At 47.2% G+C, this 25,417-nt stretch overlaps 1 protein-coding gene across 2 annotated transcripts in view; it reads right to left on the bottom strand.

Annotated features, from left to right (window-relative positions):
• The window catches only part of TMEM232 (transmembrane protein 232), a 512,842-nt gene that overhangs the window by 311,371 nt on the left and 176,054 nt on the right, over positions 1-25,417 (bottom strand). For both annotated transcript variants that reach the window (XM_029571869.1, XM_029571874.1), the window contains exon 10: positions 15,497-15,722. In XM_029571869.1, the coding sequence (XP_029427729.1) occupies positions 15,497-15,722 (226 nt within the window). The remainder of the gene's footprint in view (positions 1-15,496; positions 15,723-25,417) is intronic.

Below are 25,417 nucleotides of genomic sequence, written 5' to 3'. Positions count from 1 at the left end.
AGGGGCCTGGCCGCTGGTAGTTACGGCCAGCACGCATAACAGTGCCCCCCTTCTTAGGGCGCCTCCCCGGGGGTTTCGGTTTAGAAGGATGGGCCTTGTGGAACTGAGCAAGAAGGTCTTTGTCCAAAATATTGGCGATAGGCTCCCAACTATTTTCCTCAGGGCCAAAGCCCTCCCACGCTAGCAGGTATTCCCATTTCTTCCTCGTTTCCTGACATCCAGCACTTCCTGAACCTGATATGTGACATCTGCTTCAGAGGATATGGCCTGAGGATCCGGCGGTTTTCGGGAGAAGATGGATAGGGCCAGAGGTTTCAGAGCGATATGTGAAAGGCATTGTGGATTCAGAGGGTTGAGGGCAAGAGAATGCTGTAAGTGACCGGACCGAGTTGGCGAAGAACTGGAAAAGGTCCAATGGTAGCTTGAGTCGTATGAAGCAGGTGCTTAACCAGACCATGTCCGCTGGTTTGAAACGTGGTGTTTCCCGGTGATGGGCATCATAAAACCTTTTGGAGGTTTGTGCAGCCTTTTGCAGTAGTTGCTTGGTGTGGTTCCATAACTGGTGTAACTCCTGGGCGTTCACTTGTGCTGCGGGCGATGGAACCGCTAATGGGAGTGGTAGAGGCAGTGGTTGGCGTCCATAGACCACCAGAAAGCGTGTGGATCCTGTAGAAATGGATAGGTGAGAATTCAACGCAAACTCGGCCAAAGGGAGAAGGTCGGCCCAGTTGTCTTGCCGCGCATTCACATACGATCAAAGGAACTGCTTAAGTGTTCTATTGGTTCTTTCCTTCTGACCGTTAGCCTGGGGATGATATGCGGAAGTCAGGTCTAAGGAAATGTCGAATTTCTGGCAGAGGGATTTCCAAAAACGAGCTGTGAACTGAATCCCATGGTCAGACAAAATGTGTTCCAGTAGTCCGTGAAGCCTGAAGATAATTCGGACAAACAAGTTGGCTAACTCGGGAGCAGCTGGCAGATCCGGAAGTGCCACAAAGTGTGCCATCTTTGAGAAGCTGTCCACCGTGACTCAAATTATGTTGTTGCCACCCGAGAGGGGGAAGCCCTTGATGAAGTCCATGGCTATATGGGTGCACGGTTCATGTGGTGCAGGAAGTGGCTGCAAAAGATCCCAAGGGCAACCAACAGGGGGCTTGTGCTGGGCGCACATAGGGCAGGCTTCCACGTATGCCCGTGTGTCCTTTTTAATCGTGGGTCACCAATACCTCAGCAGGGTAGAAAGCATTCGGGCTTGACCAGGATGCCCTGCCGTCAGTGAATCATGTGCCCATCGGAGTAGTTTTCACCGGAGCTTTTGGGGAACTACAGTTTTCCCCGAGCGTTCAGGCACAGTGGCACAGAGCAGAACTCTAGCCGGGTCGATGACGTGCCGAGGAGCCTCTGAAACATCCTCCGGGATGAAAGAGCCAGAGAGGACATCTGCTCTAATATTCTTGTCACCCAGATGGTATCGCAATACAAAATTAAATTGCGTAAAAAAACCAGCAACCAGCGGGCCTGACGGTGATTCAGCCATTGGGCGTGATGGAAATATTCCAAGTTCCGATGATCAGTGTGCACCATAATTTGATGCTGGGCCCCTTCCAGCCAGGGGCGCCATTCTTCGAAGGCTAGTTTTATAGCAAGCAGTTCCTTATCTCCGATAGTATAGTTGTGCTCGGTCGAAGTAAAGCGCTGAGAGAAGAAGGAGCAGGGATGTAATGTGTGGTTAGTCGAATACTGACTAAGTACAGCCCCAACTCCAACATCAGAGGCATCCACCTCAATGATGAAGGGACACCACGGGTCTGGATGGCAAAGGCATGGTTCTTGAAGAAAGGCCTCTTTGAGGTCTTGAAAAGTGGTCATCGCTTCTGGAGACCATTGAGACGATTGGCCCCTTTGTGTGTCATGGCAGTGAGTGGCGCCATCAAGGTTGAGTAATGAGGAATAAATGACCTATTGTAGTTCGTGAAGCTAAGGAACCTCTGTAAGTCCTTAAGACCAGTTGGTTGGGGCCAGCTTTGGATACTCATAGTCTTCTGGGGTCCATTTGAAAACCTTGACTGGAGACTATAAATCCGAGGAACGGGACAGTACTTTTCTCAAAACAGCATTTCTCCAATTTGGCGTATAAGTGATTTTCCCACAGTCGTTGAAGAATTCGGCTGACATCTTGCCGGTGGATTTGCCACAGGATCGGCAGTGAACTGGGCCCGCGCAGCCGGCGGATTTGCCACGGGATCGGCGGTGAACTGGGCCCGCGCAGCCGGCGCTAAAGCCCGTCGGGGTAAGGCCTCTTTGTTCCGCCTTCCCCAATCGGGCTCCCACGCCGGCCACCAGCCTACTTCGACCCCGGCCTGACTTACCTTAAAGCCCTCAATGCACGCCTCGATCCGGCCTGCCTCCTCCTCGATCCGGCTTCCTCCGCCCGCCGGGCTGCGAGCCCCCACCCCCACCAGACCCGCCACACCGAGGTCCGCCCCGCCGGGCGCAGGGGTGACGTCATCGATCCGGGACCTACAGGATTTAAAAGGCCCTGCACTCCCCGGCGTCACACGCCAAAGGAGCGCGACAAAGGGGCCTGCCCCTTTGTGCGCCCCTTCGTGTCGCACCTTAGTGCCGCGCCTAAACCCACCCTCCACCACCACCGGCATTCCCCATATTCAGTGCACCGAAGCAGCTCTGCCCGTTCCGCTTCATATCTGCGGCCTCTCTTCCCCTTTCCTCCTCGCTTCCCACTGTCACATACAGCCTGGGGGTGAACGAGACAGAGCGGGAGAGAGACACACAGCCTGAAAGAGAATTGGAGAGGGAGACCGGGAGAAACCAAGGACCACGCTCCTGCAAAGTTTGTTCCTTCTCAGCCACAAACTGATCTACGTGCATCGGGACCTTCTTCCTCACTATCTCCTCCTCCGCTACCACTCCTTCCACTACCACTCAACACGGACACTCGCCACTCGGTGAGCAACACAAATGCCTTATACTCTGTGCCTCATCCATGTTGAATATTTTGTACCCTATTGTCTCTAACTGTAACCTGCTGATTTCCAGATTGCTGAAACTTACTGACCTACTCTGTGCCTCATCCATGTTTAATATTCTGTACCCTATTGTCACAAACTGTAACCTGCTGATTTCCAGATTGCTGAAACTTGCTGACCTACTCTATTACCTGGTCACCTACTCTATTACCTAGTCACCCCTCTTTTCCCCCTGCACCTCCCTTTCCCGCCTGACTATTAAGGTTCCAACTATTCCTACCATTCCTACCTGACTACCAAAGCACCAACATGGCCGCTTACCCAATCCCTCGCATCCATCACCCTCGATCCAGACTACCTCCCCCTCCCCTCCTTCCCCGCCACCCATCCCCCCGCCGTAAATCCCTCATCCTCATACTCACCTCACCCTTGACTCAGTTCCTCGGTCACACCACCCTCTCCATTATACTCATGAATGCGCAATCCATATCTAAAAAGGCACTAATCCTCAACGACATACTTGCGGACTGCACTCCAGACATTTGTGCGGTCACCGAAACATGGCTCAAGGAATCAGATGCCGTCCTCATAAACCAACTCCCATCCTCCCTCTATGACATCTTCCCCATCCACCGACCTAAAAAAAGAGGAGGAGGTCTACTCCTAGCTGCCAAGAAACATCTTAACCTTAAACCCATCAGCATAGCAGCCCCACCCAAACTTGAAATATGTCTCTTTAAGGTAGCTTCCCTGCAAATCTGTCTAGTTTATGCCCCCCCCTACTGTCCTTGAGGCCAACCCCTCCCCCCAATTGAATTTGTTATAGAATGGATAAAAACAGATACCCCTTCCATCATCCTTGGAGATTATAATCTTCACGTGGACACACTCCCCCTCACTGCATCATGCGAAACTTTCATTCAGTCGCTCCTTGCCATAGGCTTCCGACAAATTATATCATCTCCAACCCATAAAGCTGGACACACGTTGGACCTAATGTTTATTAACTCCAGTTTCCAGACCACCAACTCATCCTCCTGCACCCCGGTGCCCTGGTCCGACCACTACCTCATTGAAAGCCGTCTCGCCATGAAGAAACCCCTCCCAATTAACCATCCTGCTCACACCACCATCATATCCAGAAAAACCTGCTCCAGCGACGAATTAATTGACACACTAGCCTCATCCCTACCAAGACTTATCTGCTCAGACCCAGACACAGCCCTTACATCCTGGCAAAGCCTCACGGAAGACATTGCCAACAAACTATGCCCAATCTCCGAACGCATCATATACACCGCAGTGAAACCCTCTAAGCCATGGTACACCCAAGAGCTAAAAACCCTAAAATGCAATCTTAGACAAAAAGAGAGAAAATGGCGCAAGGACCCAACCCCACAACACTCCTCCAGCTTCAAAACAGCCTTACACACATATAGACTGTCGACCCTCAAACACAAGCGAGACTACTATGGTAAAAAAATTCACGACTATAAATTCAACCCCAAAGTTCTTTTCTCCTATGTCGCTAGCCTTACCACCCCTATCCCTCCTACCATTCCAGTTGCTGAGGCTGCAGCAAAAAGTGAAGAACTGGCCAGCTACTTCCAAAGCAAAATCTCCAACCTACTCTCTAGATTTTCCCCCTCCAACCGTTCTCCCCCGACTAACCCACCCTCCATCCCCTCCCCATCCCAACCCTCATTGGCCACAATTGACCTCACCTCTTCCAAAGAAATTATAGGCCTCCTTCGAAAACTTAAGCCAGCCTCTCACCCCAACGACACCATTCCCACCAAAGCTCTAATAGCCATCCCCAACAGCATAGCCAGCACCATAGCAGATATCATCAACTGCTCCATCACCCATGGAACAGTCCTAGATCCCCTCAAACACGCTGTTGTCAAACCCCTTCTCAAGAAACCCTCCCTAGATCCGAAAGACCCCTCCAACTTCCGCCCCATCTCCAACCTCCCTTTCATCTCCAAACTTATGGAAAAGGTGGTCAATTCACAACTTATGGACTACCTAGAAAACCATGACATCCTCCATAAAAACCTTAAATAAATAAATAAATAAATAAATAAATAAATGTTTCCCAATTTGGATTCAGGAAACACTTTAATACTGAATCCTTACTGCTCTCCCTTACTGACTATCTTCTCAGAGGACTAGGACAAGGCCACAGCTACCTCCTTGCCCTTCTCGATATTTCAGCGGCCTTTGACACCATCAGCCACCACCACCTCCTGACACGGCTAGAAAGCATCGGCATCTCAGGAATAGCCCTAGCCTGGTTCAAATCCTATCTCTCTAACAGAAAGTTCTCTGTTAAAATCGGAAACAACTTATCAGCCTCATACCCCCTTCAACAAGGAGTTCTGCAAGGCTCATCCCTGTCATCCACCCTCTTCAATATTTACCTCACCCCCCTCTGCCACCTCCTCTCTGACCTCAAACTCAAATTCTACCTCTATGCTGATGATGTTCAGATCATCATTCCCATTCACAGCTCTATATCCGACGCCCTGGAGCACTGGGAAAAGTGCCTTGCAGCTATCAACACCCTTCTCACCAACCTCCAGCTTGCACTCAACACGAACAAAACAGAACTCCTCCACATATCCTCGCATCCCCCTGACCTCCCGCCTAACGACCCTAAACTTAACCTCCTCACAGCGCTACCTTCCGTTAGGGACCTCGGTATCCTCCTTGATCCCAATCTTAGTATGAAACCTCACATCAATTCTATCCTCAAATCTGGCTTCTTCAAGCTTAATGTTCTAAAGAAACTCAGACCCCTGCTCTACACCCATGACCTCCGCACAGTGATTCAAGCTACCCTCACCTCCAAAATAGATTACTGTAATGCCCTCCTTTTAGGGCTCCCACTGTCCTCGATAAAACCCCTCCAACTTCTGCAAAATGCTACTGCAAGACTCATTACTAACACACGCAAACACGACCATATTACCCCCATCCTCAAGGACCTACATTGGCTCCCCATCCTGTCCCGTATACACTACAAAACCCTGACCATAATACACAAGTCCATCCACACCCACAACTCCAACTGGCTCAACCTCCCCTTCACTGCCCCCCTGTCCACCCGAGCCACCAGATCTACCAACAATGGCACCCTACATGTCCAATCCCTGAAAATGGCCCGGCCCTCTGGAATTCTCTACCTGTCCACATGCGCCTTGAACCTTGTGCAATTAAATTCAAAAAGAAACTAAAAACTCTCCTGTTCAACCATGCCTACACAGAATAGTTCTTGCACTTCCCCTCCGTAATCCCCCCCCCCCCATTCAGATGACCGCCCTCTCCTTATTCTAAGGAGACATTCATTGTAAATTTTGTAAATTTTGTAAATTGTTTTCTCTAGTTTTGACCTTGTTTTCTCTATCCTTCCTACTGCCTCTTGGTTTACCCCCACCCAGTTTCTTTCTCCTTGTTGAAATGTATTTTCCAAGCTTTCAGTTATTATGTGCACCGGTATGATGTCCCCACTAATACCGGTATATAAAAGTTTCTAAATAAATAAATAAAATAAGATCGTGAGAAAACACCAAGATGTCATCTAAGTAGATTACCTCACATCGGTACAGCATATCCCTAAAGATCTCACTCATCATAATTTGGAATACTGCGGGGGCATTACAGAGGCCAAATGGCATGACCAAGTACTCAAAGTGTCCGTCACATGTGTTAAATGCTGTTTTCCACTCGTCACCTTGACGAATGCAAACTAAGTTATAGGCTCCGCTGAGGTCCAACTTAGTAAATATCCTTGCCCCTTGGAGTCTGTCGAAGAGTTCAGAAATCAGAGGAAGCGGGTAGCGGTCTTTGATGGTGATGTCATTTAGACCACGATAGTCGATACATGGTCGGAGGGATCCGTCTTTCTTGCCTACAATAAAAAACCTGCACTGGCAGTTGATTTAGAGGGCCGGATAAAGCCTTTTGCCAGGTTCTCGTGAATATATTCAGACATGGCTAGAGTTTCTGAGACAGACAATGGGTAAACCTGGCCCCAGGGAGGTTCCGAATTAGACAACAGACTGATCGCGCAGTCGTATGAGCGATGAGGAGGCAGAACATCCGCACCCTTTTTTGAAAAGATGTCCGCGAATGAGTATTGTGGAGGAAGGTCCGGTAGGGATACCATAGTGGAGAGACACTGTACGGGCGTGACGGAATCCAAGCATTTGTGAAGACAAGAAGGGCCCCAGCGAGAGAGTTCAAATTGTGGGGAGTGCTAATGAAGACATGGCAGACCAAGGACCACTGGGTGTATGGCTTTGTCTAGAATGAAAAAGGGTAAAGTTTCGACATGGAGCGACCCAGTGTGGAATTGAATCGGCATCGGGGAAAACGCGACTCTCTCAGGCAGAGGTTCTCCCTGTATGGAGGAGAGGAGGAGAGGAACTGGAGAATGGACAGTGGGTATTCGGAGGTATTCTACCAGTTGCCTCAGGATAAAATTGCCTCCGGCCCCAGAGTCCACAAAGGCCAGGGTGTGAAATTCCTGGTTGTTTACCTTGATAGTGATGGGCAGAGTCACTGGAGGAGTGGGTAAAGTCAGATCTAGAAGTCCTCCTGCAGGACCCTGGCCTGGAATGCGGCCAGGTTTAGGAGAAGACGTGCAGTGGATCTGAAGTGGACCGGGCATGATCCTCTGGGTAGTTTTAACTTCTGCAGAGCGTTCCCGCAGACGATGGTCAATGTGTCCCATGAGCTCAATTAAAGAGTCCAGAGACTTGGGTAATTCCCGAGCGGCACGTTCATCCTTGATTTGTGGGCTAAGGCCCTCCATAAAGATGGCCCGAAGGCACTTGAAGCTCCCATTGGAGCTCAGAGGCGAGGGTCTTGAACTCCACGATGTAGTCAAACAAGGTTCTTGAACCTTGCTGGAGGTGTAACAGCGAAGATCCAGATATGGCCGTTTGACCAGAACAGGTTTAGGAACCCAGGCAGGTCGTGTAGAATGGGATCGGTGCTTTCCCATAGGGGCGACGCCCAAGCCAAGGCCTTCCCATCTAGCAAAGAGAGGATATAAGTGGTTTTGGAAACCACGTCTGGAAAGTAGACAGGTTGGAGAAGGAAATGCATGTTGCACAAATTCAAAAATCCCTTGCACATACGGGGATCTTCAGAAAACCGAGGAGGTGCGGGTATAGGCACTGTAGGGCGATGGTCGACCGAACAGGTGGCAGGACTTAAATGGGCGGCTGACGAGGCGGCATCCAAGCGAGTGGTCAGGTGGTCAATAGCTGTTGACAGGGTCTCTAAGAATTTCTGCTGCTCCAGGATGCACTGTGCCAGGCCAGACATGGCCTGAAGGACCGGGATCTCTGCCGGGTCCATGGACTCGGCAATCTGTTATGGTCATAGAGGAGAATGTGGACCCTTTGCCCGAGGAGGAGTTGGCACTACCTGTGAGAGGATACCCCCACAGGTCCCTTCCGTCGGGAGGCGAGGATGAACTGATGCAGGAGCCGGCTGGAGCTTTGCCATTACCAACCCCGTTCCACACGGGTTGAGCCCTTGGGTGCATGGGGCCGGCTGATCTTAGGTGGACCCCTGTGAAGACGGTGGAATATCAGCTGGAGGAAGTGAAGACAGTGAGCCCAAGGTCAGAGGCCAGAAAGTCACCAAAAGCCAGTCCAGAGTCAAGAGCCAGAGAGTCGCCGACAGCCAGTCCAGAGTCCAAAGCCAGAGAGTCGCCGATAGCCAGTCCGAGGTCAAAAGCCAGAGGAGTCACTGAAGCCAGTCCAATGTGAGAAGCCAGAAGAGTCACTGAAGCCGGTCCGATGTGAGAAGCCAGAAGAGTCACCGAAGCCGGTCTGAGGTCAGAAGCCAGAAGATCCATCCGAAGGAACTGGAGCGGGAACAGGACTCGGAGGGCAGATCCAGGAGCACAGAACCAAGGAAGCACTGACGACCTCAGCAAGGTGAGAAGACTAGTTGCCAAGTCATGGAAGGGTCAGAGAGACGGGCCTAAATAGGCCTGGGTCAATGATGTCATCAGGGAGAGGTCCCAGAAGTTCCTGCTACTGGCCTTTTAAGGATCAGCAGGAGGCAGGACTGAGCACCTATGGAGGCTGGAAGCAGGCAGCTGATGGCGTCGGTCAGCTGCCCGATGCTACGATGGAGGAGCTGGAAGTCTTCCCCATGGCTGCGGAGCATGGCTGGAGACAGGAGCCGTGAGTAAGGAGGAGGCAGGATACCCGCAGGGAGAGCGTCTCCTGCTGCCACGCGGGCCCAGACACTAGCTCCGGCGTCGGAAATGGAGGTGAGGGGGGCTGGCCACCAGTAGTTGCGGCCGGCGAACATAACACTTTCCTAGACAAACTTTAAAAACATACGGATACACTCACATCTCAGATTTAGGCAGCTGAATCTAGCAATTCACAGCAAGAGAACAGATTTGAAAATCTTCAAACGCAAGAATCACAATGCTTACAAACTAATCAACAGCAAATTAACAAGGTAGAGGATCTTTAAAATAGATCCTGTAGGAGTAATATCTGCCTCATTGGTACTCCAGAATCTGTAAAAGGTGTAGAGCTTAGAATCTATGTGAAAATTGGCTGCCCAAGCAGCTAGGCATTTTGAGTGACTGACAGACGATCCCAGTAGAAAGAGCACATAGGCTAGGAGTGCCTCAGGAAAATGCCCTTAAACCTCAAAGGGGTTGCAAAAATTTTAATTACGCTGATAAATTAAAGAAGTGATCATGGCAGCATTCTGTAAAAAAAAAGAGCTGTCCTGCTCTTCTCTAATTTCTCTGCTAAAGTTACAGCAGACCACAGAGAAATTTCTCTCTACTGTACATACCTGTTCCAGAGGGGAATAAAGATTTTGATTCAGTTTCCAGCCCAATACCAAATTAGCCTCATCAGAATGACAAAAATTTTGAATGACAAAAAGGAGATCGAAGCTTTGCTGGTGCAAATGGAGTGACATCTGACGAGAAAGATTTCTGGCTTTGTTCATTAACCATTTAAGGTTTGGAAATTGCTTTCTGGATTCATAGTTTTATTTTTATTTTTTAATATTCAAATGGAAGCTAAGATGGCTCCTGAGAAACTGGGCATTAGCTCAATCGCACAGCAAACCTTTGCGCTAAATTGGGATTAGAAGTATGTGCTGGCGAGTTTTCATCAAGCTCTGCAATGTAGAATGTAGAATGGAGAATGGAGAATCTCCTTGTTTCTGTGTTTTAGTTTAGGGTCTAGTCACTAGCTTTTGCAGCTTTTTCTTGTTGGATGGAAACTTTTTTAAATCTGCTAAGGCTTTGAAAGACTTTTCTCTTTTTTATGTAACTTGCATGCCTGATTGTCTTATGTGATGGGTCTCACCATTTTTACTTTTTTGTTTGATCACTTCTAAAGGTCTGAGGGACAGTTATAACCTGGCTGTAAGAAGCAACTACTAGGCAAGAATTGTACTTTTTGTTTCTTTAACTTTGTATTTCAAAAGTCTCCCTTGAGCATTCTTCTAATTTTCCTAGAGCTTCTGATCTCTCAGGCGTTGGCTCAGATAGAAGGCTCTGATTCACGCTGTTTGCTAGAGGAAATAAGAACAAATATTGCTCCTACACAGTATTTCCTTGGACTATTCTTCTGTTGCTGACCTGGACTGCCTTTTGATTCTGCTTGATCTCCACCAGCCCTGACCTTAGCCTACTCCTTGACTCTGTTTGATCTCTACCTGCCCAGGCCTCTACCCTGCCTGTGGTGAGTCAGCTGCCACCTGTGGGAACTGAGTCTGGGCTTGCACTGGCTTGGTTCCATTAATCTGAAAGAGATTCTAAGGGCTCACTCCCTGGAACTTTACACCAATACCTTGTGAATCTCCCATTACCAGAAGATTCCTGACATTAAATATAGCATATACTTTAATCTAGAGTAAGGCCTAATCAAACTTACATATTCATTTTTGAAGCTTTAATTTTTAAGTAAAAATTGTTTTGTATAAATATTGAGTGTAGTATATTTTCTTCTTGGTATGGTTTGAGAGCATGAATGATGGTTATGAATACAAAATGAAGAAAGGCATATGCAATGTGTGGTCATAAGTAGTATTTCTGTGTGACAGTGGATGTGTGGATGAGGTCAAATTAGAGGGTATGTGCAGTGAATGACTTGTCATGATCAGGGCAAGACAAAGGTAACAATTATGTCTGTCCATTGCTGACATAATGTGGCCACATTAGCAGTACTTGAAACCTGGTGCTCTTTTAAACATCTTCTTAGCACTGAAAAGTGCTGTTTTGTTTGTTTGTTTTACTCACTAACAAACTGAGGTGAGAGGATTTGCGTCCAATTAGTGACGTAGAAAAACGCAACTGAAGAACTGATTGAGGTAATCACGCGGGAACATCCACGCATGGGCTCTGCTATTCTGAAAAAGTTCCAAGCTGCGTGCCACTGGATAACATTGCACCCAAGACAGCATGGCTATTTCACTCAGTTTATCAACGGAAAACTCTTAAAATCCCGCTAACTAGCCTATTTTTTTTACTTATATGCCATCCATAGCAGAAGTAAAGTTACATGGTAGGAGACCCTGGTGAGCACTTGTGGGCATAAATATCTAACGCGCACATTTCAAGTTAAAGTCCCGAATGCTCATGTCCTGCCCATGCCCCACCCAGATCATGCCACATTCTTTTTTCAATGTATTTGTGCACATACCAGGAGAAACGCCTTTGCCCTGTCATATGACAGGGCAAAGGTAGCGCCGGCGCCATTTTCTATCAACGCGCCCGACGCCCGAGAGTGGAAGATCACAACGGGACCCCCCCCACTGGACCCCAGGTAATTTAAGACATTTTGGGGGGGTTCGGGAGGGTGGGGGATTTATTTTAAAGGGTCGGGATGGGTTTTAGGGATGTTTTAGTGTGCCGGTTTTCCTGCCCTCCCCCTTCCCCTTCCCACAATTTACGATTTTTGACGATAAATCGGGGGAATTCTTATTAAATATCGCCTCTAACGATTTTTGACGATTTAAAATATATCGGACGATATTTTAAATCGTCAAAAAACGATTCATATCCCTACTATATACAGAGTGGCCCATGGAAAAGTAGCCTGCCTCCAATACCAGTGTATATATATATATATATAATGTCCCTCTCCCAATCTAAATACGTCCCCAGATCCAACTTATTACCCAACTAAAAGTAAACACACTGTTGATACTATGTGAACTTTTAGCCAGGTAAGAGCTAGACAATTTTCAGACAACCAATTTATCTGAATAAATTGGTATTTACCGGGTAAATGGTTTCTAAAAATTGCTCTGTAAAGGCTTTGAGGGCAATATTCAAAAAAAATGTATAACAGATAACTTAACTTATTCAGCTAAATTTAGACAGATGATATAGATATTCAGTGGGACAAATGACTCGCTATCTAATCACTGATTAACATTATCATGCTACCTCTAGTCAAGTAACTTTAAGCCTAACTGGTTATCTTTTCAATGTTGATGGTTAGATTTAAAGTTATTCAGCAGCATTGCTGTGACAATTATGCACAAAACATTGACAAGGATTGTGGTGTCAGTGCAGCGCAATCGTAGCAGAAGAGCGAGTTATCCAAAAGTACCAGGAGGTTGGGAAGATTAGGGATAGGGGGATAAAGGAAGGATGGAGAAGATGGAGAAACTTGTACTTATTTGATGATTTCCTTTCTTTTAGTCCTGCTTCACCAGTCTAGAACAATTGGTTTTATCCCCCCCCCCCCCCCAGCAAATGGAGGCAGATCACATGACTTTTTCTTATGCATCACAGTAGTGACATCATCTCTATTTACACATTGTGCAGAATAATTAAAGCCAGTATTCCCCTAACAAAGTCTATGAAACTTTAAAATAATTAACCTTGTATTAAAATTTGTAATTAAAGAATTTTTCATAGGCAACTAGATATTCCTTGACTTCAAGTTCCATCTTGTTCATAGATGCTACTGAAGTTGTACTGTACATAGTATCCCCACCACTCTCCTTTTCATTATGGGGTGGATTTTAAGAGCCCTGCTCGCCTAAATCCGCCTAAATCTGGGCGGATTTAGGCGAGCAGGGTCCTGCGCGCCGGTACGCCTATTTTACATAGGCCTACCGGTGTGCGCAGAGCCCCGGGACTTGCGTAAGTCCCGGGGTTTTCTGAGGGGGGCGTGTCGGGGGGCGGGCCCGGTCGGCGCGGCGTTTTGGGGGCGTATTGGCAGCGTTTTGGGGGCGGGCCCGGGGGCGTGGTTACGGCCCGGGGCGGTCCGGGGGCATGGCCGCGCCCTCCGTACCCGCCCCCAGGTCGCGTCCCGGCGCGCTAGCGGCCCGCTGGCGCGCGGGGATTTACGTCTCCCTCCGGGAGGCGTAAATCCCCCGACAAAGGTAAGGGGGGGGTTTAGACAGGGCCGGGCGGGTGGGTTAGGTAGGGGAAAGGAGGGGAAGGTGAGGGGAGGGCAAAAGAAAGTTCCCTCCGAGGCCGCTCCGATGTCGGAGCGGCCTCGGAGGGAATGGGGGTAGGCTGCGCGGCTCGGCGCGCGCCGGCTATACAGAATCGATAGCCTTGCGCGCGCCGATCCAGGATTTTAGCGGCTACGCGCGTATCTACTAAAATCCCGCGTACTTTTGCTTGCGCCTGATGCGCCAGCAAAAGTACGCCAATTCGCGCGGTTTGAAAATCTACCCCTATGTGTTGAAAATGAAAGAGTACTAAACTTATTGCTCTGGCAATCTGTTGATTGGCTCCTTTCCTTGTCCATTGACCCTGAACAACTTGATATTGGCAATGTACTCTCCAACTTGTTAGATTCATATCTGTGATGACTAAAATTCATAATGGTGCTTCTAGGCTCACATCCCTTAAAAGACTCTGGATATTTAAAGCCTACGATATTTAAAGCCTATGTTGTTTGCTAGCCTTTGAGTTAGCAAGGGGAATCTTACGGATGGGATTCACTCTCCATACCCAGCTACTCTGCCTCTCCAATCTTCCATTGGACTCTTAATGCTAAGGGGGTACCTGCTCCTCGGGGGCCTCACTTGCTTTTCAGGTCGCTATCAGGAAACCGGTACTCACTCCTCGAGGGCCCATGTTCCGTGACTTGCTGCCTGCTCCTACCTTCTCTTCTGCCTGGAAGGATTCGCTATCTTCAACACCAGTGAGTACAACCATCTTCACCTCAGAGCTATTCCCTGGAACCAGGTACTCGCTCCTCGAGGGCCTGCCTCCATTCCAGCCCTAGTGCCATCTCCTACGTGGAACCGCTGTGTGAGTGCATCACCTTCAAGCCTCTCAGCTCTCAGGGATCAGGTACTCGCTCCTCGAGGGCCTGCTCTCCCTATCCTGGGGTTCTCTATACTGGGGCTTTGTGCATATTCCACTGTATTCATTATTCTCAGGTCCTTCCACTTCAGCACTACTACCGGAGGAGTCGCTGTTCCAGCGCCTGAGGGATACTAGCCCAGCCAGGCTACTTCTGCTGCTCACCACTGCTACCTCTGGTGGCTTCACCACAGTGTCTAATAAAAGATCAATCTCTGTGTTTGTGTGTCCTTAGCTGAGCCTGACCTGTGGCCCCTCATGGGACTTCCCCCTGTGGGCGTGGTCAGCTGCCACAGTGTCCAAGGGTCCACCCACACCTCACTAATTATAACAATTAGCTGCCTTACTGACTATTAAATGCACAAAAACACACACTAAATAATATACCCCAATAGTTTACTTCTCCCTATACTTAAAAAAAAAAAAATTTCCCAAGCAAAACTTATTGATTCCTTTCAGCCACCAGCAAGGTGATCCTCTTCTCTCAGTGCTCCCACTGGATTGTAATGCTGACTACACTGACGCTCTAGGTGACTAACAATACAACATACAGTATATAATAATTAAAACAAAACTAATGCAAAATAAAAAAGACTAACATAACTTGTTTGATTATCTTAGTCAGTCTCTTAGAAGTCAGCAACTTGTGACCTTCCTTGGTACTAAATTGGGTGCCCAGATACTCTAGAGACTGGGATGGAATAAAATTGCTTTTTACATAATTGATTACCTTATACTTTCTAAAAAAAACTGCACCATTCTGTTGGATATTGTGACACTTTCTTGATAAGATTTTGCTCTTATCAACCAATCATCAACCAATCTTATCAATCAATCATCCAAATATGGATGAATTACAATCCCATTTTTTCTTATAAATACTGCTACTACCATCATTGGTTTGGTGAATGTTCTGGGAGCTGTTGTAAATCTGAAAGGGAGTGCCCTGAATTGGTAAAGTTCCCTCATTATCACTTTACCCCCATTTGCCTCGGGTACAAAACTTAGATTGTAAGCCCTCTGGGGATAGGGAAATATCTACAGTACCTGAATGTAAACCCATGTGATATCTCAGATTGAATTTCAGTATATAAAAAATAAATAAATAAATAAATAAATAAATAAATAAATATAATTCTGTAAATAAATGTTTTATCTTATCAGTACTTACATGCATCCAACATTTGTGCAGGTGAGAAATGCAAGAGATCATACAAACTGGCTTCTCTTAATTCCTTTGTTTGTTTTGGTAAACAGACATGCTCTTGACAGCCAATAAAAGCAATTTTTTGTATTTCTGAAATACTTCCATTCAAACAAATGTCTGCTAGCACCATGCTGTACATGTAGGCCACTTCCCAGGGCCAAGAAGATGAGTTATTTTTGCAGTTCTCATTCTGTGTATAGGAATACAGAACTTAATCACATATAGGTGAATTTTAAATGAAATTACCCACTTAAATGTAACATACTATCATAGCAATTTTAAAAAGCCATTTACTCGCGTAACAAGCACTAAGGCGAGTAAATCCTATGGACAATTCAATGGCATATATTGTAGCAATTTTCAAAAGCCCACTTACTTGAGAAAAATGTATTTACTAGTGTAAAACCCAATTTTAGGAAAATTCTTTTAAAAATCAGGCCTATATTGTACTTAGCAAATATGCTAAAATTTATACTAAAGCAAAAAAAGCCATATAATGCAGTAGTTGAAAGTAACTCCAACCGCCGGAAGCAACACCCCCCTGTGACGTAAGATTCTCGTCTGGAGCGACCAGGCCCTTTAAAAAGGCCGATCGCAGGCGCAACTTCCTTTCTCTCCGTGATCGCTCTCCTCACCCCGCGCGGCCGGCGCAGACCTGCTGGGGTCCTGGGCCTACCAGACTGCACGCGTCCGCCTTCGCCTCACCCAGCGATCCAGGCCACGCCTCCAGCCGCCGGAAGTGACAACCCCCTGCAACATAAGACTCTCATCTGGAGAGACCAGGCCCTTTAAAAAGGCCGGTCGCAGGCGCCCCGCTCCGAAGGAGCACAACAAAGGGGCCTGCTCCTTTGTGCGCCCCTTCGTGCCGCCCCCAATATGCCACACCCCCTACTGATCCCCACGACCCCACACCTCAGAAACCATTCCCCAAACATTCAACATCACCCTCCATCACACATCACCCTCAAGACATAATAAATTCATCATTGACAACCCACTCCTCCTCTATTCTCTCAACCATTCCCCAGCCAATCTCTCACCCCACAGCTATCTTTGCCAAAACCTGTGCTCCAAGACCCTCTTCACACTCCTACTCCCTCCCACCAACATCAACCTACTACCACCATCTTTATTGCTTCCCCCCCCCCACCTAATCATAACAAGCTCAGCAACTAATTTGTTGCCCACCAAAGAAACTGACTGATCAACCCACAGCCTCCTCACGCCCTTTCGAATTCTCCTCCCTGAGCCCTCTACCTTTTAGTACCCCTAGCGACTCCTCTGGCACAGACCCCCCCTGAGCACCCCCACTCCCCTCACACACCTCCCCACACCACCTGATCTCCTATGCAACCAACCACCCCCCACCACCAACTCGCAAACAACCATGGCTGCATATCCCATCCCTATCCTCACCGACACATAGCACACCACATCATCAATCCTGCTACACACTACAAATCCCTCATACCTATCATGATCTCCCCCCTTACCCAACTTCTCAGCCTCACCTCGCTCTCCATCATTCTTTTCAATTCCCAATCCTTGGGGAAAAAAAGCCCCCATACTTAATGACCTCCTCCTAGACTGCAAATCCGATATCTATGCAGTCACAGAAACCTGACTTAAACACTCAGACACAGTATTCCTAAACTAGCTCCCCACTCACTCATATGACCTCTTCTCTATTCCAAGGCCCAAAAAAAGAGGTGGAGGCCTCCTACTTGCAGCCCAAAAGACCTCAAACTAAAACCCATATAGTATGTACCCCTGAAACCCGTTATTTATGTAAAGTCTTTGGCTGTTATTTGTTTACTTCCTATATAACCTGTTATATGTAAAGCCTGTTGCTAATTTATTGTTTAGTGTAAACCGAGGTGATGTATAACTATACGTACCGCGGTATATAAGAATCTCTAAATAAATTAATTAATTAAATAAATAAATAAATAAATAAACACTGACATCCTGCCCAGATTAGAAATCGGACTCTTTAAGTCACAAGACCTACAAATTTGCTTAGTATACGCCCCCTTCCCCCCCCCCCAGCCTACTTGAACACAATCCCTCACCACTCATCGAATTTATAACAGACAACCAGAACATAAACATCAAAATGGCGCCGGCGCTACCTTTGCCCTGTCACATGACAAGCGACCGTATGACATAGTGAGGGCAAAGGTAGCGCCGGCGCCATTTTGAAAATTGGCAATACGGCCCGCGTGCAGGAGGTCGCTCCCGGACCCCCGCTGGACTTTTGGCAAGTCTTGTGGGGGTCAGGAGGCCCCCCCCCAAGCTGGCCAAAAGTCCCTGGGGGTCCAGCGGGGGTCCGGGGGCGATCTCCTGCACGCGTGACGTCGGGAGCCAGTAACCAAAATGGCACCAGCGCTACCTTTGCCCTGTCACATGATAAGGGCAAAGGGCAAAGGGCCACCGGCGCCATTTCTCTTAACGCAGTCGTGGCTAGAGAGAGGGAGATCACGCCGGGACCCCCCCACTGGACCCCAGGTAATTTAAAACATTTTGGGGGGTTTCAGGAGGGTGGGGGATTTGTTTTAAAGGTTCGGGGTGGGTTTTAGGGTTTTTTTGGTGTGCCGGAGTAGTATAATGGGTACACGATCAATCAAACTGATTGACAGGTGAGATAAGGATGACAGCAGCCAATCAGCGTCCACTTCCGGTCTAAGCCCCGCCCATGCCCCGCCCACTCCCTATAGAAGTGAATGGGGGTGTGGCCACGCCCCCTCCCACCTCATCCCGTCCTCGATCACGCCCCCAGGTCACACCCCTTCCGCCCCAGGCCACACCCCTTCTGCCCAGGCCCCGCCCCTGGCCCCACCCCGGCCCCATCGATGCTCCTCCCCCCAATAGAAGTGAATGGGGAGCCCCTCCCACACCCCACCCCTCCCAAACTGCCCCCCATGATGTCACGGATGGCCCCACCCACACCCCAACCACAAGCCACACCCCCTGTGATGTCACGGGTATGACATCACCGGAAGTCCACCCCATTTTTGCTTACAAGAAGAGACGTGCCTTGAGGGATATTCTAACTTCGACGATTTTAACCACTTCAAGGTTATTAAATGATCAGAAAGGACAATACCAATGTGGTCATTGTGTAGTATGCCCCCAGGTATATATGACAACTTCTTTGGTAATACCATCTACAGGTCGCACGTACTATTTGCCTAGGAAATTTGATTGTGAGACAGCTCAAGTAATATATGTAATTTTATGCCCATGTGGGCTTTATTACATAGGGCATACTAAAAGAAGAATAAAAACTAGAATTATTGAGCATCTTAGTAACATACGTACACAGAGAGAAAATGCACCACTGGTACAGCACTGGCAAGAGAAAAGGCATGGTGTTCAAGATTTAAGATTTTGTGTACTCAAAAAATAGTGTGGTCTCCTGATGCTAGCGATAGTATTTTGAGTTAGCAGGTAGGTGGAGTTTTTTTGAAAAGTTGAGGTTCATGTGATGGCGCGACATCCAATACAAGTGAGAGGAGGGATATTTAAAGTATAAGGGTGTGAGTAGGAAGCAATGCGCAACCGCGGCGTTTTGGGAAAATGGAGTAAGTGTGGAAGGCACGCTAGAAGGTGAGCTGATCTTGTTGAATTATATATAAGATGCATTAAAAAATATGCAATTTAATAGTAGACATGAGATTTACCCTGTGTTGTAGATGAGAATGTTGTATGATAGTGGACGGCGCATTCAAATCAGCGTTTAAAGATATAATGATTGAAGGTGTGTGAAGCAGTGGTGTTTACAAAGGAATTCAAGCCTCTAAAAATGTTGACTTACGGAGTTAGTGGTGTTTAAGATAAGAAGTGGAAGTAAATACCATTGGAAGGTTAGTATATTCATAAGAGTGAATTAACATGAATTTATGTTGCATATGGTGGTGGATTAATATGTTTTTTTGATGGATTGGTAGGTTGTGAAAAACGCGGAAGAAATTGAGAATAGTAGTATTAAGGAGTTATACAGAGCAATATATAGGTAAGCGATTTGCTGGAATGTAAGGACAGTGACTGGATAAATGGTCGATTTTTATACACAATATATTACATGATTTTCATATGTGATTAATAATAAAACGTTTCTATATTTAGGATTATATTTTATTATAGATAGCACATGCAACAAGTATCTATGAACCAAATACAGAAGTTCCCGTTTTTCAAGTGAAAGAAATGAGCTGATAATGGTCCCCTGAGGAAACCACCTCAGTGAAACGGAAGCTTTTCGTCGGGAGTTCACAAATAGCAAGAACATGAAAGGGAACTAAAAGGGTGACAATTAATAACTGAAATAAGGATGTGTTAAGATATTTGTTGGTAGAAGGATAAATGAAATATATACACAAAATTGGTGCTATCTGGTTGTAACAATTTTTGATAAATGATATATGGATGTATTTTAATATGTTGGCAATAGGTGAATTATTGTATTAGAAATAGGTGCAATATTTTTGGTGTAATGTGATTGTGCATGTGTGAATGTGGTATGCATGATAGTGGTGATATTGTTTTAAGATGAGTTTTTGGCTTATAAAATTGTATTAAATTAAAAGATTAATAATAAAAAAAGTGTGAAATTGTACACAGGTATTTATATATTATTTATTCTCGAGACTCAAGCCATGTCAACTTATATTAAAGAAAACCTGGACAAAGGATTCATCAGGCCCTCTACGTACCCTGCGGAGGCTGGATTCTTTTTTGTGAATAAGAAAGACAGTACATTAAGGCCGTGTATTGATTACCGCGGCCTGAATGCCATCACCCGTAAAGACCGATACCCACTTCCACTCATCAGTGAGCTATTTGATCGACTCCAGGGGGCCCGAATCTTTACCATGTTGGACTTGCATGGGGCCTACAAGTTGGTCCGCATTCAACCCGAGGACATCTGAAAGACAGCGTTCAATATGCGAGATGGGCACTACGAGTACGTAGTGATGCCCTTTGGCCTATGTAATGCTCCGGCCATCTTCCAGAGGATGATGAATGAAATCTTCTGAGACCTCCTGATGCCTTCGTCATAGTCTACTTGGATGACATTTTGATCTTCACAAAGGAGCTGGAATTCCATCGCTTACATGTCCAGACTGTCCTCCAGCAGCTCAGGGACCATCATCTCTACACCAAACTTAAGAAATGCTTTTTCGAACAGTCCAGTCTCCCATTCCTGGGCTACATCATCTCCAGCCAGGGATTCATCATGGACCCAGACAAACTCCAAGGTATTCGAGACTGGCCTCTGTTATTGTTTGTAAGGTTTTAGGTGGACCCTTGGACACTGTGGTAGATGACCACACCCACGGGGGGAAGTCCCATGAGGGGCCACAGGTCAGGCTCAGCTTTAGGACCCACAACACAGAATTATCTTTCATTAAACAGAGTTGAGAAGCCACCAGAGGTGGCAGTAGTGAGTAGAGATGAAGCCCAGCTGGGCTTCTAGTCCCTCAGGACACTGGAACAGTAATCCCTCAATAGCTGTGCTATTGAGGGATCACTGAGATAGTGAGTACAGTGGAGCATACACAGGGTTCTGGTATAGAGCCTCATTGGTTGATTACTCACACAGCGGTTTCTCCCGGAAGGTAACCCAGAAGCTGGAATAGAAGCAGGCCCTCGAGGAGCGAGTACCTGGTTTCAGGGAACAGCTCTGATAGAATATAGATGGTAACTCACTTATGGTGTAGACAGCAGTTTCTTACAAGCAGAAGTGAGCTCAGGCAGCGAGTCCGGGAACATGGGCCCTCGAGGAGCGAGCACCAGTTCCAGACAGCAACCTGAAAGAAAAGAGAGAGGCCTCCAAGGAGCGGGTACCCCGATAGAGTAAGTCCAATTAAGGAGAGGCAGAAAGCTAGGTACGGAGTGCAAATCCTATCCATAAGGAGTCCCATCAACCCCTCACCTTGCTAACTCAATTAGCTAGCAAACAGAGCAGGCTTTTGTATCTGGGATGCGTGACGTCATCCCAGGGGGATGCCCCTGAGGTTCACGCCAAAGAAAGAATAAGAAGCAGGGCCGCACGGCAGCTGAACAACATGGCAGGTAGGCAGGCAGATGCCACGGCAGCCAGATGACCATCAACCGCAAGAGGAGTCGCCAAAGAGGTAAGGAGGGCGGAGTAGAGATGTTGGGCAGCGACAGTCGTAACAGTACCCCCTTCAAAGGGCGGTCTCCTCTGCAGGTACCAGGTTTAGGCTTCAAAAGATGCACGAGATGAAATTGACGGAGCATCTCTTTATCAAGGATGTTATCCTGAGGCTCCCAAGAGTTTTCTTCGGGGCCGAAACCTTCCCAAGAAAGAAGGTATTCAAGTGTTTTACCTCGTCTTCGGACATCAAGAATCTCTTTGACCTTAAATTCTAGGTCATCTTCTGCGTTGATGGCAGGTGGTTCCTGAGTCTTGGAAGAGAATTGACTGAGTATGAGAGGTTTCAAGAGTGAAACGTGAAAAGCGTTGTGGATGTTTAGTCCGGGTGGTAGCTTCAGACTGTAAGTCATGTTGCCAAGACGTTGGAGGATTGGAAATGGTCCAACGTAGCAAGGAGCAATACGAGTTGAGGGTAACTTCAGTCTGAGATGTTTGGTAGATAACCAGACTTTGTCACCGGGTTTGAAGACAGGCGCTTGAGAATGGTGAGCGTCATAAAACCTCTTAGCATGGTCACTCGCTTTAACTAGCATGTCTTTCATATGAGTCCACAGTTTATGGATTTCATCAGCAGTAGATTGAGCTGCTGGGGACGTCACTGAGAGCTTCAGTGGAAGCAGCAGTGTTGGAGAGCGTCCATATACCACTTCAGAAGGTGTTGATCCAGTTGATGTTGCTGGATGAGAATTGATGACGTATTCAGCCCAAGGTAACATTTCAGCCCAGTTATTCTGACAGCAACTCACGTAGGCTCGAATGAACTGTTTTAAGGTTCTATTCATCTGTTCTTTTTGGCCATTTGATTGCGGATGAAAGGCTGAAGTGTAGACTAGAGAGATGTCGAATAACTTGCACAAGGCCTTCCAGAATCTTGCTGTGAACTGAGATCCTCGGTCTGAAACAATGTGTCTTGGTACGCCGTGAAAAAAATGTGTGATATGAAGAGTTTGGCAAGCTCCAAGGCTGAAGATAAGCCAGGCAGCACCACAAAATGGGCCATCTTGCTGAAGTGATCAACTGTTACCCTGATGGTATTCATTCCTCCAGCAAGGGGTATATCGACTACAAAGTCAGTAGCGATGTGTGACCAGGGCTGTTCCGGAACTGGCAGTGGCTGCAGCAATCCCCACGGTTGGCCAGAAGCAGGTTTGTGTTTGGCACAGTTGGTACAAGATGCCACGTAGGATAGGATATCTTTCTTGATAATAGGCCACCAATAGAACTTCTGGATCTTGAGCAGGGTGTGGCATTGACCAGGATGGCCAGCCAGCTTGGAATCGTGCACCCAAAAGAGCACTTTATTCCTGAGGTGTTTAGGCACGATAGTCTTACCAGCAGGTACAGAATGTGTAGTCTCCAAGATGACTCTCTTCGGGTCAATTATGTGCTGAGATTCTTCAGGCACATCCTCCAAGAGAAAGGAGCGTGACAAGGCATCAGCTCTGGTATTTCTGTCTCCAGGGCAATATTTAAGCACAAAGTCAAAACGATTGAAGAATAAGGACCATCTAGCTTGTCTGTGGTTAAGACGTTGTGCATGGCGGAGATACTCTAGATTTTTATGGTCCATGAATACAGTTATTTGATGTTGAGCGCCTTTGAGCCAAGGCCGCCATTCCTCGAATGCTAGCTTAATAGCCAAGAGCTCTTTATTCCAATCCCATAGTTCTTCTCTGATGGGAAGAAACGTCGTGAGAAGAAAGAGCAGGGACGTAAGGATTTAGAGTCTCCAGTTTGGCTCAATACAGCCCCCACGCCGACATCCGTAGCGTCAACTTCTACGATAAATGGCTTGTTGGGATCAGGATGCCACAAGCATGGTTCCGTGGAAAAGGCAGTCTTTAATTTCTCAAAAGCGGAAATGGCCTCTGCAAACCATATTGAAGCGTTGGCACCCCTGCGGGTCATTGCGGTCAAGGGTACTGTTAAAGAAGAGTAGTTCTTTATAAAGCTTCTATAATAGTTGGTAAACCCAAAAACCGTCTCAGGGCCTTCAGGCTGATAGGTTGGGACCAATTTTTGATACGCTCTAGCTTTTGAGGGTCCATCTGGAAGCCATCTTTAGACATGATATAGCCAAGAAAAGGCACGGAGTCCTTATGGAATTCGCACTTGGATAGTTTGGCATAAAGCCGGTGTTCACGAAGTCAGCGTAGTACTTGCTTGACTTCCTCTAGATGAGTGGGCAGATCCTGAGAAAATATCAGGATATCATCCAGATATACCACAACACTCTTGTACAACAGGTCCCACAAGATGTCGTTCATCATGTTCTGAAATATAGCAGGTGCATTGCACAGGCCGAAGGGCATTACTAAGTACTCAAAATGGCCGTCTCAAGTGTTGAAGGCTGTTTTCCATTCGTCACCACTGCGAATGCGAACTAAGTGGTAGGCCCCCTTCAGGTCAAGTTTTGAGAATATTTTGGCACCGTGAAGCCGGTCAAACAGCTCTGAGATTAAAGGCCGGGGGTAGCGGTCTTTAATCGTGATCTCGTTCAGACCTCGGTAATCGATACAATGACGTAAGGTACCGTCCTTCTTCCCCACAAAGAAGAAGAGTGCGCCGGCTGGAGACTTCGATGGTCTAATAAACCCCTTCTGTAAATTCTCCTCGATGTATTCGGACATCGCCTTGTTCTCAATCGCTGATAGTGGATAGACACATCCTTTGGGAGGTTCAGTATTGGGTTTCAGTCTTATGGCACAGTCATAGGACCTATGCGGAGGAAGAATGTCAGCAACTTCTTTGGAAAACACATCAATGAAAGATGATAGGGTGCATGGCCTTCTCTAACACAAAGAAGGGAATTGACTCGGTATGGAGAGCTCCGGTGCAGAGTTACCGGTACAGTTTGGCAAGTCACATCACCCGGTAAGGGCTCCCCATGGATGGAAGACTGGAGAAGTGGAACCTTCAAAGTGATGAGGGGGATCCTCAAATGTTCCACTAGGCGTCAAAGAATAAAGTTGCTTCCTGCCCCTGAATCCACCTTGCAAGAGTTTGAAACTCAGACGGTCCACAGATCAAGGAGACTGGGCGAGAGAGCGGAGGTGAAGGAGTAGTAAGGCCTAAGAACAGTCCTCCTGCAGGACTTAGGCCCATCCTTTTCCCAGATGAATTGGGCATGTTGGGACATTGTGACATACCTGTCCACAGTACATACACAAACCATGCCTCTTCCGAAGTCTTCTCTCTTTGGAAGTCAAATGACTGCGACCAAGTTGCATTGGTTCATCTCCACTGGCAGCAGGAATTACTGGAACCATCCGATGTGCAGGTTTAGCACTAACCTCCTTCTGACCTGGTCCTCTATTAGGCCGGAGTTCTTTCACCTTATCACAAAGCCGGTGGTCGATCCTAGTAGCCAAAGCCACTAGTTCCTCCAGTGAGTCAGGTGTTTCACGAGTGGCCAGCTCGTCTTTCAAGCAAGTATCTAGGCCTCTGAAGAAAAGAGTTTTCAGGCATTTGGGGTCCCAGCAGAATTCTGTAGCAAGAGTCTTAAACTCTATCGCAAAATCAGCCAGTGGTCGGTTGCCTTGTTTCAGGTCCACCAGTGCAGAACCGGCAAAAGTCACTCGGGCAGGATCATCGAAAACGGATTTGAATAAGTCCAAAAATCCATCTATATCCTGCAAAATAGGATCCTTGCGTTCCCACAGTGTAGAGGCCCAAGACAAGGCCCTTCCATCAAGATAAGA

This window comes from Rhinatrema bivittatum, chromosome 1 (genome assembly GCF_901001135.1).
Source record: "Rhinatrema bivittatum chromosome 1, aRhiBiv1.1, whole genome shotgun sequence".
NCBI lineage: Eukaryota > Metazoa > Chordata > Amphibia > Gymnophiona > Rhinatrematidae > Rhinatrema > Rhinatrema bivittatum.
Note: the sequence above shows the minus strand (reverse complement) of the source record. Positions and strands in the feature narration are given on the sequence as shown.